The following is a 17,478-nucleotide window of genomic DNA, read 5'->3' as shown; positions in this document are numbered from 1 at the left end:
ATAGTTAGAGGCTATAGCGGCATGTGCATGCACTTGACATCCTGCAAATGCAATTTCCTGTGTGTCCCGGTGTTAATTCCACATGCTACAGGTACGTATGTGCAGGTGATATTTGGTCTCAATAGCTTTGTACAGCAGGGGGGTTGCACCTACTTGAAGAAGGCAATGAGGAGGTTGACCATGAGTATGTACTGCACAAAGAGGTAGACTGCTTGTAGGAGAGGAGTGAGCCACACTCCTGTGTGACACAGCTGGCCTACTTCGCTGTTGTTGGCACACACTGCGAAGAGGAGCAGACCATCAGGACACTATACAGTACAGTACAATACAGTATATATGTACACACAGACACAATATGCCTTCCGTTCTCATCATCCTTACCATCGATTTCATAGGCATACACTTCCCCATACATCATCCAGTACGGCTGGAACACCACGTCTTTGGCCAATGTCCAGCTTGGGTCTTCATTTGGGTATAGGATGGCTTTGCGGGGAACGCCGTAGCTGAGCAGGACGATGGCCATGATCACCACGATGTAGAACATGTTGGCCACCTGTAAGAGATGACATATGAAGTCATCTTTAAGACTGCTTTACTGTTAATGTAACATTGCATAGCTACTGCATGTTTCCAGTGGCATTCAATTGATTGAATAGGATTGAATGTGTTTAATTTAAAATGTGTTAACCCAGCAAATAGAAGGGATCTACTGAATGTAATTTGTGTAGGCCAACTGAGACACCAACTTACCATTTTGGCAATCATCATGACGTAGGGTCCGGCTTGCTGATTGACGGCCAAGATATCGAGGAGTCGCACATACCAGAAGATGATGTTGAGACAGTACACCGTCCTTCCCGCGATTAAGGTTTTTTCTCCACCCAGCCTCAAGCCGAAGGCGATAAAAAAGGAAATGATGGCCAGGAAGTCCGATACGTTGAAGTAGTCGTCAAACCACACCTTTATCTTCTGGCTTATTTTTCCTGCCTCTGACATAAACATCTGCAAAAAAGGTGAAAATTCATGAAAAGGAACCGTGTAAGAATCTCAAATTTACGTACCTCTCTGATTTTCTCGATAGCAGAGGTGAAGATGTATAGGATGACCACCCACTCTTGCGGAGAAGGCCATTTAGGCATTTTCACCAAGACCACATACGAGTAGAGCATCAAGAAACCTAAATAAAAGAGCTGAAAAACACAACAAGTGGTCATTAAAGCTTAAAATACCAGCTTGTGCTTGATTATAGTGGTGAATCGATGTATAACAAGTACCGTAATTTCCGGACTATAGATTTCCGCACCTGATTATAAGCCTCACCCACTACATTTTTAGAGGAAAACCGATTTTGTACATACACAAGTTGCACCTGTATATAAGCCGCATGTGCCCACATTAAAACATGTAAACATATTTACAAAGAAAGACGGTACACAGAGAGAGTTTTAATAATATAACTTAACAATAATAATAAGGCGGCACGGCGGTCGAGTGGTTAGCGCTAGGAGACCAAGGTTCAATTCCCACCCTCGGCCAGTTTGCATGTTCTCCCCGTGCATGCGTGGGTTTTCTCTGGGTACTCCGGTTTCCTCCCACATTCCAAAAACATGCCACTTCAAATAGTCCATAGGTATGAATGTGAGTGTGAATGGTTGTTTGTCTATATGTGCCCTGTGATTGGCTGGCGACCAGTCCAGGGTGTACCCCGCCTCTCGCCCGAAGACAGCTGGGATAGGCTCCAGCACTCCCGCGACCCTCGTGAGGAAAAAGCGGTAGAAAATGAATGAATGAACTTAACAATAATAATAATATAACTTTATATTATAACTTTAAGTTTACATGCAGCAGCTCTTTTTTCCTTCTTTATCGGACAGCTCGATTGCTTTTAGCTTGAAAGCTGCGTCATATGCCTTTCTTTTTGCATTTTCCATGATGAGGATATGTTCACACTAATTTCATTTATGCACAAGACAAGAAGTTGCAAGAAGTCTTCCACGACGCATATATTCCACCGGTCTTAATCTTACCTTTTCTACTCGAGAGCCCCTGGCGGCCGTTAGAAAAATTACATAAATTTGCCGCATCACTGAGTAAGCCGCAGGGTTGAGAGTTTGGGAAAAAAGTTACGGAATTTACGGTACAATGTCTATCTAGTTTATCGAAAGGTATTGATTGGTGAGGAGGGTGGGGCAGTGGGGAGTGTGTGCTGGTGAAAAAAAAAAATTCTATTTAGAGTGCAGTATCAACAAACCGACTGTGGGAAAGTAAGAGAATTAGCACATAGATGGGTGTGAGGTGCACGCATGCCAAGACCAAGCTGATAGAACACGGACCCAGTGAAGCTTTAAAAAGAAAGACACACTGTGAACTATAACGTTAAAAAGGTGCTGGGAAATCAACCATTTAGATCCCATCTGATGATTGAGTTATGGCACGTAGGTCAGAACCTAGACGCAAGGAGGCCCAGAATCTTGGATATGCTAATTGCTACTTATACTGATGCTATCTACAAAAAAAAACAAACTCTTTTCCTTGTAAATAGAAGTACTTGAGTGGCAACTCTCACATACTGTATATGAGAACCTGCCTCGGGCATGCCAACGACAGACACAAAGACGCACAACAGCAGGTGGGAGGAGATGAGGTCAACTCAAGCATGACTGTGAATGTGATGACTTGCCAGTGAGCAGAAAGCCACAAGCATTCACACTACATAAAAAAACTAAATTTAAAAACATCCCACAGGATAGCACCAGCATTACTTAAAATTTTTAAAAATAAAACTTGCCTGATACTTGTCGTACCATTACAGTACTTTTACTGTAATAATAATAATAATGAACTGAATGTCAATTGAGCTCCAAGGTACCTCATGAGTCTAAAGATGTAGACCAGGGGTCTCAAACAGGACACTAGTTTGAGGCCCCCGCCTTGATATGAAAGTTTAATGTTAGTGCGGCCCGCGCAAGTTTGATATGGATGCTGTATGGTATCATGTACCCAGAAAAAATTATTACGTTTGATTAATGTTCATGCTAAAGGTTAAATAACTGTTAATAGTTATCCTCCCTATCCGTGTGGAAGTGGTAAGTTTTTGGCTATTTAAGTTTAAAGGAAATAACTTGGAGGCTACCGTTTAGGTCGCTAGCTCTCTAGTTTGCGAGTTAGCATGTGTCTCAAGACCCTGCGGTTGCGCAATATGTTGTAAATAAAAAAAAGTATAAATGTGACTATAGTCGTGTTTTGTCATGTCTACAGGGCTCTAATAATGCTTTGTTCATTTTAATCTGAAAAAAATAATTTGTCTACCCACCAACTATATGTGGTTTCTTAAGTTTTTATTATTTGCCGTTTTATTATTATTATTATATTTATTTATTACTGATTGATTGATTTTCTTTATTCTTGATTTGTTTATTTATTTTTCATCTTATTTTGTGCAGAAAAATAAAAATTTGAGAACAGTGGAATGTTTTATCAGAGCTTTTCTTGTAGAAAATCAGAACCAAAGCACTGAAAAAGTTTGTATATTTTTCTGTTTTTAATACATGCGTTTTTTTTTTTTTTTTGGAAAACCTGATGCGGCCCAGCCTTGCCCAGACCCTAGCTCCAGTGGCCCCCAGGTAAATTGAGTTTGAGACCCCTGATGTAGACACTCACAAATTTGAATCACACTTTACCCGGTGTTATTATGAGCAATGAGAGTGCAACTTTAAGAAATGTTAGTTGTCTACATACCGTGTTGGACCAGAACTTGACAATGGGAGCGTGGTAAAAGGCATATATTTTTCTGGTTAATGGCAATTTTCTTGAGCGTACGGGTGTTTCCATGTCAGTCTTTGCCTCAACAGGGTCGGAGGATCTGGACTCCTTGAACACATCCTACAAAGAACTTCAATTTAGCAAAGTACACACACACAGCAGTGTATATATGTAGTGTAAATCTAACCATTTGAATGTCGTCAACGATGTTCTGGAAGTTGTTTTCGCTGTCCTCCATGGTCATTTGGTGATCATCCTGGCTCTGCGGGATGTGAGCCATCTCAGCTTTGGACTTGTACTCCAGCAGCAGGATGGCAGGAGGCACCAGGATGCTCAGAATGACCTGGAGACAAATACAGAGGTGGGTGGGTTGTATATATTAAGAAGCTAAATAAGGTAAGCTAGATACTAGCAACACAATTAATCAACCACCAAAGTAACCACATTGTTGGGCTTGAAATGCATGGTTGCAGATGACCACAATGTATCCCACTGGGCCTCTATGTCAGAACCTTCAATAATAGAACAATTTCTTGTTCTATGGTTATCATCACATTTCCTTTTTACCAACAGTGGTAGTCTTCTGTGGTGTGATTTCTTCGGTGTATTTTTTTTAGAAAGTTTTTTTTAATTTTTTTTTTTTTAATGGAGGTTTCACTTTCACGTTTTCCTATTCTCGTCAAAAGAAACCACAAAAAAAGGGAGCATGAACCTTGTACCAGGAGTTCTTGCGCATGTTTAGCCGCCCCATCCACATGTCAGACAATAGCAGCTGGGTGCAGGTGTGAGCCACAAAGGGTCGCAGGTGAGAGGAGACGGCCAGCTTCAAACAAGTGGAGTTACTCCAGTTCTTCAGTTCGTAGGTCAGCAGCTTCATAGCCATGGTCTCGTCCTGCCTGAAGGACTGCTCTAGCAGGTCCACAGCCAACGTGCCAAACTCACTGGAAAAACACCAGCGCTTATTGTCAGAATGATTAGTATACGATTACAAGAAGCTGATGAGATGTTTTCATCATCTTAATGTGAGCAACATCACTTCTAAATTGCTAACAAGAAACCTACTTGGAGTACTCCTTGAGCTCCTCTGATGTGTCGTCCACCACGTCGCTCTTCTTGGCCTCGTAGCCCATCGAGCGGCAGAGTTTGCAGGCTACCAGAGCTTTCGCCATGTTCTCCTCGCCGTGCTGCCAGAAGAACAGCGACATTTTCTGCCGTTTCATGAGCACGGCCCACACCAGCAGTTCGTTGAAAGGGTAGGGAAATCGCCGCGTCTCCGGGTCATCAATGTCCACGATCTCTTCTTTAACACGTTTCTTGTTCTGCTCTTTGGTTGGCTCCAGCTGAGAGGAGACGAGAGCAGGAGTTAGGGTAGTAGAGAGGTTAGTAGCTGTAATAAAGTGGAACCTCCCAAGTTCTTTTATCACTTGGTCCATTAAGATGAAGAGCTGACATGATGACATTGCATCGGTGCACTTCACAAGACTGTAGTTCAGCAATCAATCAATCAAATCAGAGGGCGAACTTGAACCCAACCAGAATGACATCACACAAGACATTGCTCTAGACCAGGGGTGGGCAAACTACGGCCCGGGGGCCACATCCGGCCCGCCAAGTGTTTCAATATGGCCCGCCTGTTTTTTCCAAAGTATTTCATTTAAACTCAACATACAACCTGGCATCATGGCTTGAGCCAACTTTTTGATGGTTGAGGTAGCTGCTTTATCAATTTCGTTATTTGATATGGTCTGTTGTTTACAAAATGCTCCTGGAAAAAGGAGCACAAGCACAATAATAGTAATAATAATAATAATAATAATGTTGTCAATAATGATAATAATAATACTATTATATTAATATTGTTGTTAATAATATTAATATAATAATGGTAGTAATATTACAAAATACTCCTGGAAAAAGGAGCACAAGCACAATAATAGTAATACAAATAATAATAATAATGTTGTTGTCAATAATGATAATAATACTACTATTATATTAATATTGTTGTTAATAATATTAATATAATAATGGTAGTAATATTATTATTATTATTAACAAAATAATAATAATAATATAATAACATTACTATAACTAATAATAATAATAATTCTAATAAAAATAATAATAATACATTTATAACACACTTTACATCAAATAAATGATTTCAAAGTGCACATATAGCAGATTGCATGACACTTTTACATGTAAAATATGTGTAAAAATATAGGTGTAAAAATGGACTGTTACGTGTAAAATACTACATAATCCCTCTCGTCAATTTTGTTAAATTAATGCGGCCCGCGAGTCAAAAAGTTTGCCCACCCCTGCTCTAGACCGAAGGTCAAAAGGAATGACTTGTCCCATCTTTTTTGTTTACCTCAGATATAAGCTGAAGGGGATTCAGACTCCGCAAATATGTAAAGCCCTTATAGTTTTCCCCCCTTTGTACTAGTTTGTTATTTTTACACTTAATAATTGGAAACAGTATTACCCTTGTACATATTTTTTAAATATTTCCAATGTGGAAAAATTGCTCTGAAGTCCCATTAAACTGAAACTGATTATGTTTGATTTCACTTGGTTTAATGTTGTTTTACCTTAGGTTTGTACGGCTGTGCAGTCTTGATGAAATGGTTGTGCCTGGTCTTCTCCTTCTTATCGGCCTGCATGCTGAATGACTCATGACTTTTCCTCAAATGACCGCCTGGACCAGCTGTGTGGCGACCGGACCTCTGTGTAAAAATATGGAGACATTTTAGTAATTTGCAATTAATTCCAAAACCTTTTGTTCAAAATGGCACATGACATAATGATATACTATTAGTACTTGTAATTAGGTAAGAGTTAAAAAGGGTCCCCACTCACCCGACTGTTGCCATGGAGATTGTTGTAAATGATTCTAAAGCGTTTCCTGGTGTAGTTGCACCTATAAGTCCCGCCCATGAGGTACTCAATAACCAGGCCCACATCAATCAAGGTGATCTTGTAGTTTGGAGGCAGGTGACTCTGTGAAAAGAAAAATTTGTATTGCACAGCAGCAAGAGTACAGAGTCAGTTAAGCAGTACAAAATACACAATATAGAAAAATAAACAATATAAACAACAAGTATTAACAAAATCAACAGTTTTTCCCAGAGTTATATACAATACAGTATGTAGATAATATGAAACCAGATGAGATATATGACCAGTCTATACACTGAGATCTTGTTAGAGAGTTAATATGAGGCATTATGGAAATACTTCACATATTGCATTTAAAGCCCTTAATATTGCACATGGAGGTTGATCAGATATTGCACAGCGAATGGGGTCTGGAGTAACTATACTGACTATAAAAGCAAGTATTGCACAGATGTACATAGTGGTGTAAAATTAAAGAACGTTGCAGTCACCACCAACCTGCTTAACATCTCGAACCAGGTGGAGGAGGGTTGGATTGTTGGGAGGTTGTTTCTAAAAATGGGAGAGACAATGGATTAGGAAAAATAAGTTACAACATTTATTTTCCTTGACTTGTGTTTCATCACGTTACAGTGTTGTAAAGCTCCTCAAGCCGAGTGATTGTCAGGAAGCGGTGCATGCTGACACCGTTTTCGATCAACAACTTGACAAAATCCACTCTGTCCATGATGAGGGCATCAAGCATGGCTTGCTCCAAGGAGCTAACCTGCACACAAAAAGAGACAAACAAATGAGGGTGAAGAGTGACGATTCGTTTCACAAATATTGATGCCTCAAAAAAAGTACTGTTCCCACTGGTTTTGTCCGATATAAGCGGAATCCGTTATATGCGTATACCGGAAAATGTCCGTTTTACGCATATATCGGATTTATATCCGGTATATGCGTAAATCGGATTTTATCCGTTATAAAAAGGCACTTCCTTGACTATGTTTCCAATGTACCTGGACGCGCAGGCAACGCTGCAAATGCTGCAAATGACGTCGTATAGCGGCCTGTCACGATTCGGCGAATCGGAGCGCCACGATGCGGCCATCCGATATATGTGAGGGAAATTTAATGGAAATGCATTGGAACGGGACTGGAGATTTTGTCCGAAATAGGCGAAATCCGATATATGCAATGAATTTTAATTGGAAATGCATTACAGAAAAATTGGTTCTTTTTTATCTGTCCGTTGTGAGCGAATTTCCGATATATCTGAGGTTTACTGTATTATATTATACGATTATGACAGTATTTCTACTCAAGGACAATAATACTAAATTTGATTTGATTTTTTTGATTTTAGAACTAACCTGCATACAAAGAGAGACAAACAAATGACAGTGAAGAGTGACGATCCGTTTCTCAAATACTGATGCCTCAAAAAAGTACTGTTCACCCTCTCATTTCAGCAACCATTATTATATTATATGACTATGACAGTATTTCTTCTCAAGGACAATAATACTAAATTTGATTTTACTAGTAGTCAATGTACAGCTTGTGAAGAAGCATAGATTTACTATACACTGAAAATGAGCAGCCATTATTCCCTTAATAGCTGGTAAGACAAGTGAGTAGAAAAAAAACAACAACACAGCAATGTCCCTTGAGAAGATAAAATTTGCTGAAATGTGAGGGGTGTACTAAATTTTGTCAGATAACGTGAATAAATCTGAGTGATATGTCCTGCCTTGAAAAAAAGATTGAAAACAAACAGCACCACAGAGGGCATCCTATGACGACAACTGTGTGAGTTCATGTTACAGTCAAGCCGCTCACGGCCCCTGCCCCCTGGCCCCCCATCAGACAGCGCATAGTGGTCATTTGAGATTCTGGGGTCATACCGGCCCAGTCCAAAGGTTTTTTGGCTGAACTGAGCAAACATCGCACTCACTCGCATACACATACCAAGAGCTGCTGTCCGTACACAAACACATGATTCTTGGCAATGTCCACACGGTCCCAGGCCAGAGTCAGGACCAGCTGATCGAAGGCAGAAGCGTTTGTGCCTGGAACACACCAGGTGAGAACTTGCATTAGATAGATACATTGTCAGTGGAAGGTAAGCCTTATTAACTGTGTACTTCCTGTTAGCCATCTTAACAAGATTAGACGGTTTAGTTGGGCAGGAGTTGGCGAGTAAATAGAACACATTTGTATATGAAGCCACATGGTACATGACTGTTCAGTAAGACACCCAACTCACTAGACGAGGAGATGCATAAAGCTTTTAACATTAATTTTAAGAAACAAACTTTATTTAAATGAGTCACAAAACAATGCTGCCACGTTTTGAAATGTTTATTGTGCTCAAAAATATTGTCAACATTATTTGAGACCAGACCACATGCTGGACACATGGTATAAATGAATGTTCTATAATAGATACTGTATGAAGAAAGTATAGCATTAAATATACAATTTTAATCTCCATTTCTTTCTATTCATTTTTCTACATGCTATTATGGAAGTGTAATCTGTTCCCACAAAGTTGGATGCATAGATTTGCCCAAAATGTCTTGGGAAAAATAAAGAAATAAGGGTTCAACTCCTAACCCATATTAATGAATAATGAATTACTTGTGGTCCAAAGGTTTTGTCATATTTCCTGTACAAAAAAAAAATAGGACTGTCAAACTTCAAAATACGACTTAAAATTATTTCCCAGCAGCGTTCCCACATGTACTACATTTCTAGTGATGATTTAACAACCCTGGACTTCCCACAACACACCATGTCTGCTAAATGCTGCCTGCAGCGTAATAAATAGCCATACTGGAAAACACCACTTTGCAGTCTTTCACCACATAAAAGGGACCTCACTGACTATTTCATACAGAAATGAATAAAATAATCAAATGAATACTGCTAAAAACATTTTTTTATATATTTGTATAATAAATAATTTTCGTTATACCTTTCTTTTTTTATGATTGGAGAAATTGCACATTTCTATGACCTTGAAGTGGGGTGCATGTTGACTTCAAATGACCAAATATGGTTCCTTGCACTGTAAAGGGTAACGTAGTTTAAAGATTTAGACCAGGGGTCTCAAACTCAATTTACTTGGGGGCCACTGGAGCTCGGGAATGAGTGAGACTGGGCCGCATCAGGTTTTCCAAAAAAAACAAAAAAAAAAGCATTTATTAAAAACATTTTTTTTTAAAAAACTTTGCTTTGGTTCCAATTTTCTACAAGGAAAGCTCTGATAAAACATTCCACTGTTCTCAAATATCTTAATTTTTATTTTTCTACACAAAATAAGATGAAAAATAAATAAACAAATCAAGAATAAAGAAAATCAATCAATCAGTAATAAATAAATAAATATAATAATAATAATAAAATGGCAAATAATAAAAACTTAAGAAACCACATATAGTTGGTGGGTAGACAAATTATTTTTTTCAGATTAAAATGAACAAAGCATTATTAGAGCCCTGTAGACATGACAAAACACGACTATAGTCACATTTATACTCTTTTTTATTTACAACATATTGCGCAACTGCAGGGTCTTGAGACACATGCTAACGCTCAAACTAGAGAGCTAGCGACCTAAACGGTAGCCTCCAAGTTATTTCCTTTAAACTTAAATAGCCAAAAACTTACCACTTCCACACAGATAGGGAGGATAACTATTAACAGTTATTTAACCTTTAACATGAACATTAATCAAATGTAATATTTTTTTCTGGGTACATGATACCATACAGCATCCATATCAAACTTGCGCGGGCCGCACTAACATTAAACTTTCATATCAAGGCGGGGGCCTCAAACTAGTGTCCTGCGGGCCACATTTGGCCCGCGGGCCGCATGTTTGAGACCGCTGATTTAGACACTCAGGGTCCTTCAAGGATGAGTTACTGTTTGACCAGCATGAACACCCCGCGGTCTGACAAATATTTGTCTGTGCGGACTTTTTCGGTCACAATCACCCGCAGTGACTGAATACGATTGATCACCTGCGGCCACCACACACACATTCTTGGCTTTTGTCTAAATTAAGCCAGGGCAAAGAAGCACTCTCCAGGTAGGTAGTAATAAGTTACTGCCGTCAACTTCAAAGTTGTCAAATGGACTTTCAACTGACTGGGTTGTCTTTCTTAAACATATTACACGCAGCTCGGCAGTGATGTAGAGCCTGTGACTGCAAAGAATGTGATCTCCTCAGGAACACAAAGGCAAATAGGGCTGAACTGCTCTCAAAGCATATCAATAACAGAACAAACATAGAAAGCAGAGCCCAGAAATCTTATAACGTTTGCCTCAGCAGATGAAGACACTGAATAAACATGGCCTTCACTCTAGTAGAGATGCTCCTTTATTATTAGACAAGTATGGGAAGAACAGGAAGAAATCATCTAAGTGTACCAACCTTGGAGTAAGGCCCTCAGGATGGCGACGTCAATGTCCTGGCTCTCCTCTGAGCTGAGATGAAACACGGTGATCTGTTTGGAAATAAACATCAGCTCTCAGCATCAAGGGCCCATGGATGTGAATGGCTTCTTTAACTGTAATACTAAAATATACATATACAACATACATGATGTTGAACTGCACTACACCATAATGAGGCGTGTTACAAATGTTTTGGTTACCTTACTTAGTAGCTACAGGAGTATTAGAAACAGGTCTCAGTGTGATGCAGTGCAGTTCTACACCACTGCAACTTAAATTAATAGCAGTCTGTCAAAATGTGAGAATAACTACTTTCGTAAAAAAGGCAAAGTTTTTGGATGCATGATTGTTTATAGAGCTTAGTTGAGATGTACCAGTTCTTTCCTCTTCATGCACTCCATCAGAGTCTGAAAAAGATGGATGGCGTCACTCTGGCTGAAGTTGAAGGTTTTCTTGATGGTTGCGATGATGTCCGCCTCCACGCCGTCTGGAAGACCACTGAAAAAAGATTTACAGTGCAATGCTGTTATTCCTTCGGCAATTATTCTGAAAAAAAAAAAATTGGCAAAAATGTAGTAAACAAAGCTATGGTGTGCTGAAGTGCTGTTGGTTGCTACGGTGGAACAGTCAAAAGCCGTACAATAGAGTATTCTGGCAAATTCATTCATTCATTTTCTACCGCTTTTTCCGCTTTGTCGCGGGGGTGCTGGAGCCTATCCCAGCTGTCTTCGGGCGAGAGGCGGGGTACACCCTGGACTGGTCGCCAGCCAATCACAGGGCACATATAGACAAAAAACCATTCACACTCACATTCATACCTATGGACAATTTGGAGTCGCCAATTAACCTAGCATGTTTTTGGAATGTGTACCGGAATACCGGAGTACCCGGAGAAAACCCACGCATGCACAGGGAGAACATGCAAACTCCACACAGAGATGGCAGAGGGTGGAATTGAACCCTGGTCTCCTAGCTGTGAGGTCTGCGCGCTAACCACTAGACCACCGTGCCACCCTATTCTGGCAAATAATGCCTCAAAAGGCAAACAATGGGATTACTTAAGTTTAGGCTTTTTTTGTGATGCCACCACAGAAGGGTAGGAAAAGTGTGATTCGAGATTGCATTGATTATGACACATTGGTTTTGTATAACTGAGTATATCGTTACTTACCAGTCAGTTAATTTGATGCAACAGAAACAAACAGTCACTGTGCCTGAGCTCTAAAATCAGGGGTGCTTTTATTTTTATGACCACTAAATCATAAGGCATTCCACCATAATAAACCCCTTGCAAATTTCAACCACAGAAAGTAAACATTGACAGACGTTTCATATTTTGATGGTTTCATATGCATTAATGTATTACTTCGGAAAAGTGTAATCTTGCCCGTCAAGCTGATTGAAAGGGCAAAAACAAAAATCAAACTCCTGCCACGCTGCAGGCTGAGTCAGCTTGACAGGATTAGTAGTTCATGCTACACATTTGTGGGGACGCTGACATTAAAAACACACAGAATGTGTAATTCTGTAAGAAGATTATTCCCTCAGTTAGTTTTAAAAGGATCCTAGTGGGACAAAAATAGATCAGAGACATCAACATGAATGCTTGGTCGTATCTCTTAATCAGTTTTTTTGTTTTAACACAAATATTCAAGTGTCTTACCCCCCCTCCTCGGTCTGCTTGTGGACATAGGCTAGTATGTCGGCAGCCCGGCCCGTCCCCTCACACACCACCACCGGTACAGGAGGGCTTTCTTGAAGGTAATCAAGCACGGTCAAGATCACATTGGGACCACCCTCGAAGATAAGCGCCACTACAGGAACACCCTGACCGATACCTGCAAAAGAAGAAGACAGGCTCCACATCTAACCTTCAGCAATGATCCTGACTACATGAAAGAGTCTCTTACGTGCATGTATTCTTTGGAGGTTGATGTGCTTCTCCAGATCCCGTCGCAGCTGGACTTCCGCGCCATACTTGCCCACCGTACCGTCGTCCACCAGGAGGAAATGAGAGTGAAGGTTGTTCAGAACGTTGAGTTTGCTGAGAGGGTTGAGTAGCGTCTGATACGGAGCGATGATCTGCGTCGCCAAGAGACAGGGCAGGCACTTTAACAACAGTTGGGTTGCGATCCGAAGTGTGACTTGAAATGACGACTTACGTCTTTGCCGATCAGGTCGTTCCTGTTTTCAATGACTCCCCAAGGTGCGATGCCAATAGTGCAAATCTTTTTTGATGATCTGGAACTGTGCTCTTTGAGAGCTTCGCCGACATGCTTTGCTACACCTGTGGGAAAAAGGCAAGGATCAGAAAGGGTTTTTTTATGCCCACACATTATTTTTTCTGTTCCATGTTCATTAAACTGTTTGAAAAATGTCATGTCAATCAGACTTACACAGGTTAAAAATGGACCTATTGTGCTAATTTTTCATCCCTTTGTATAAAGTTGTGGACTCCTATAGAGCAGCTACACACAATAAACTTTCTATATCTTCCAGACTCTGCACCTATTCCAACTGTCTTTCCTTGTATTTCCAAAGCGGTTTGTTTTAATTTCGCCCGCCTCCAAGCACGCCCACTCTACTGTGATTTGTCACACTCCCAAGTACTTCCAGACTACTGCCAAATCCCACTTTCTAATTATGTGAGTGTAGGAGTTGATAATAAATGAATAAAAGGAATTGAAAAGTGGTTAGGAGCGACTGGCTGGAGACCCCTGTCTTACCGTGTATGAACTCTAAGAGTGGTAACATAGTACTAGGTCTGCGTTTACAGAATAGAGGCATAATGTGCCCAACATTAATACACCCATCAAGACAGATGGAAATATTTTTGTCTTGCCTTTGACAGGCATAGAAAGTAAACATTGTTCATTAAACTATTTGAAAAATGTCATGTCAATCACACTTATACAGGTTAAAAAGGGACCAATTGTGCTATTTTTCATCCCTTTGTATTGAGTTGTGGACTCCTATAGAGCAGCTACACACAATAAACCGCACAGGAAACTTTCTATATCTTCCGGAATGCGCACCCATTCCAACTGTCTTTCCTTGTATTTCCAAAGCAGTTTGTTTTAATTTATTCCTCCCGTCACCCGCCTCCGAGCACGCCCACTCTACTGTGATTTGTCACACTCCCAAGTACTTCCAGAATACTGCCAAATCCCACTTTCTAATTTTGTGGATGTAGGAGTTGATAATAAATCAATCAAGGGAATTGAAAAGTGGTTACGAGCGACTGGCTGGAGACCCCTGTCTTACCGTGTATGAACTCTAAGAGTGGTAACGTAGTACTAGGTCTGTGTTTACAGAATAGAGGCATATTGTGCCCAACATTAATACACCTATCGAGACAGATGGAAATATTTTTGTCTTGCTGGGAAACACCATCTCCAACCACGTCTGCCTGAGCTTGCTTCTTAGAAAGATTTCCTGGGAGTCATAGCTAACAACCAACCGTAAACAGAGTGAAGCAAAGATGTGAGGAGGGCAGTACTCGAGTCTATAGCGCATGCCCGGCTACCTGTGATGTCACAAACAGCCAACATTGGAAAGAACTCTATTAAACCGAGCATTCACAGCCATCCTCATTATCTGAAACGTTGGCATTGTTTAATGTAAGACTATATACATATACATATATTTAAAAGGTATAATATGTGTTATGGTATATGTTGACTTTAATCCGAAAAATTAATAGGTCCTCTATAGCAGGGGCGCATGTTTTGCTAAATTATCAACTGTATACAAAGTATACCTTACTGCTACTTAAAACAAATTGGTGAAGTGAAACGTGTTCTCCAAAACTCAAGTGGTCAAAACACCAGACGGTCTAAAACACCTCCAGTGCGACGACAACAACAACAGTCAGATTAGCTCAACATTTGGGTAACGGATCGTCTGAATTAAGCAGTAAAAGACCACCTTCAATGGCACGGGCGGCTTAAAAGTAATAAGTGGTCTGGTTAATTGACCCTCGGAGTGTTGACACTACAATGAGACCGCACCGTCTTAACACAGTGGTGACACACTTATAGCGCCTGCTATTACAGCTTAAGCCCCATCAGATAATTGTTAGTTGTGTGTGTACAAACACTGGTCCTACACTGAACAATTTCTAGTAACTAGTTTGTTACAGTCAACCAGTCACACAGCCTGAAAATAAAGCAAATCCAAAAACCTGTGTTGACCCCTCCGGTGAGAATCCAGGCGCCCGTGGTGACGGCAGCCTTGATGAGGCCTTTGCCCACCACCTGCTTGATGCGAGGATGCAGATCAAAGTTCTGGACCCCGCCGTGGACAGAGATGAGGATCTTGGGAAGCTCCATGTGCCACTCCTTCAGCATCAGCCGCAGGATACTCTCCGGACGAGAGTCGTGGGACAAACGCACATACTGTCATATGAACAGAAAAGGAAGAAACATTTAAGAATTTAGGTCATACATTTACATTTTAAGTGCATTGTAGGAGTTCCCACACTTTACTAATATGGCTAAAAAGGGAAAAACTAATTAGTAGAGGTCTTTCTTTTTTTTCCTTAATTTATTTCAGAGATGCATACTATGTTACATTATTCTTTCTCACATATACACTTACAATATCTATGTATTTATATATATGTATATATGTATACATATATATACACACACACACACACATATATATAAATATATATAAATCAAAATTTACAGTTCATATTTTCACAGAAAACCGATTTAACTTTTTTTCCAATGCACCCCTCACATATTCAATCTCTTTGCACATCCCAGGTATCAAACCCAGGGGCTCACTTTGACTCGTCATCTCGTCATCCGTTTTCTCCTTTTTAAAATAAGGTATATATATATATATATATATATATATATATATATATATATACACACACACACACACACACACACAACACCTCATTACTACACATGTCTGAAAAGGAGCAGGAAGAAGCAAAGCTTATTAAATCCTACCCCTTCTCCACGCCATAGCAGTTACCCATCCAATATGTGATGTGTCTTTAAAAAAACAAAATACCACCACAACAACCAAAAAAACCCCTAAATGTACATATATGTTTGTTTGTTTTCAGCTACCGAAACCACTTTAATTGCACATTGCAAGGTCCTATTACTGACCTTGCAGGCGAAACATTAGTCGAAGATCCTATACATGACAGGAGCGATCAACTTTTCCAACAAAGTTTCTAAGCTTTCACTGCAAAAACGCTACACCAAGATCCCGTACAGATTCCAGACTCCGCCCCAGCACATCTACCCACCAGTGACCGCATAGAGCCCATGTGATCCCAACAAACAAGTGTTTTCTAGTGTGCTAAAAAAGTTGCAAAACTTGTCATGCACAAGTATCTGGTGGGTCAGATGGGGTCGCCCAGGCTGTACTTTGCCAACCCCTGGTTTAATTAATTAACTATTGCTATGTTGGAGTAATAGCACTTGATGAAGCCTTTTCTGACATTAAAAAAATAAATATGTATGATTTTGTGTTGATATCAATATCATTATCATCCAATATTCAAGGATGTCATATCGCCATCAGATCAAAAGTTTAAAAAAAGTTGTATCAGGTCATCCTCATGCACAACAGCTCCACTGTTTTGCAAAAACACTAGTCAAAGAGTCCTTTTATGACAGCATAGGTGTTTTCAGGAATCTATTTCGCTCTCTTGTAGGTCTGACCAGGCCCGCGGGTTGCCAGTTGAATACCATGTGACCTGCTATATACGTATGACCCCCTCCTACCTTGGCTCGATAGGAGTGCGAGCCTCCCTGGAAGTTAACGACACCATAGGCGTCAGTGGGTCTGGCCTCTGTGTGTTTTTCCACCGACCACTCCTCCAGCTCCGGCCTGGGCCTGCCGGAGCTCTCACCCAGCTTCACATCCGAGTACTTGTTGGCCAAGCTGGCTGTGAAGCCGACATGTTGCCGCACCAGCCGCCCGCAGCAGCACCTGCACAAGGACATGCATCTTATGAGATTGACATGAACCGTTATGAAACAAAAGAGTATGCATACACCTTCAAGCACAAAACTAGAACTAAAGTACTGCAGTATTATTCTATTTTTTATTACAGTAAACCTCGGATATATCGGACTCTGATATATCGGAAATTCGCTCACAACGGACAGATAAAAAAGAACCAATTTTTCTGTAATGCATTTCCAATAAAAATTCATTGCATATATCAGATTTTTTATAACGGATTTCGCCTATTTCGGACAAAATCTCCAGTCCCGTTCCAATGCATTTCCATTAAATTTCCCTCGCATATATCGGATGGCCGCATCGTGGCGCTCCGATTCACCGAATCGTGACAGGCCGCTATACGACGTCATTTGCAGC

General features: G+C 40.4%; 1 protein-coding gene across 1 annotated transcript in view; it reads right to left on the bottom strand.

Moving 5' to 3' along the window:
• trpm7 (transient receptor potential cation channel, subfamily M, member 7) overlaps nucleotides 1–17,478 on the bottom strand; it is a 42,583-nt gene that overhangs the window by 14,063 nt on the left and 11,042 nt on the right. Inside the window, exons 4-23 of the mRNA XM_058088608.1 lie at nucleotides 16,878–17,085; nucleotides 15,305–15,518; nucleotides 13,284–13,408; nucleotides 13,032–13,203; nucleotides 12,785–12,959; nucleotides 11,496–11,619; nucleotides 11,099–11,171; nucleotides 8,626–8,726; nucleotides 7,301–7,435; nucleotides 7,168–7,221; nucleotides 6,631–6,771; nucleotides 6,363–6,497; nucleotides 4,828–5,105; nucleotides 4,478–4,706; nucleotides 3,953–4,108; nucleotides 3,742–3,885; nucleotides 1,065–1,193; nucleotides 754–1,005; nucleotides 382–556; nucleotides 154–280 (exon numbers count right to left, since the gene is read on the bottom strand). Of these exons, the coding sequence (XP_057944591.1) occupies nucleotides 154–280; nucleotides 382–556; nucleotides 754–1,005; nucleotides 1,065–1,193; nucleotides 3,742–3,885; nucleotides 3,953–4,108; nucleotides 4,478–4,706; nucleotides 4,828–5,105; nucleotides 6,363–6,497; nucleotides 6,631–6,771; nucleotides 7,168–7,221; nucleotides 7,301–7,435; nucleotides 8,626–8,726; nucleotides 11,099–11,171; nucleotides 11,496–11,619; nucleotides 12,785–12,959; nucleotides 13,032–13,203; nucleotides 13,284–13,408; nucleotides 15,305–15,518; nucleotides 16,878–17,085 (3,147 nt within the window). The remainder of the gene's footprint in view (nucleotides 1–153; nucleotides 281–381; nucleotides 557–753; nucleotides 1,006–1,064; nucleotides 1,194–3,741; nucleotides 3,886–3,952; nucleotides 4,109–4,477; nucleotides 4,707–4,827; nucleotides 5,106–6,362; nucleotides 6,498–6,630; nucleotides 6,772–7,167; nucleotides 7,222–7,300; nucleotides 7,436–8,625; nucleotides 8,727–11,098; nucleotides 11,172–11,495; nucleotides 11,620–12,784; nucleotides 12,960–13,031; nucleotides 13,204–13,283; nucleotides 13,409–15,304; nucleotides 15,519–16,877; nucleotides 17,086–17,478) is intronic.

Source organism: Doryrhamphus excisus, chromosome 12, assembly GCF_030265055.1.
Source record: "Doryrhamphus excisus isolate RoL2022-K1 chromosome 12, RoL_Dexc_1.0, whole genome shotgun sequence".
NCBI lineage: Eukaryota > Metazoa > Chordata > Actinopteri > Syngnathiformes > Syngnathidae > Doryrhamphus > Doryrhamphus excisus.
Note: the sequence above shows the minus strand (reverse complement) of the source record. Positions and strands in the feature narration are given on the sequence as shown.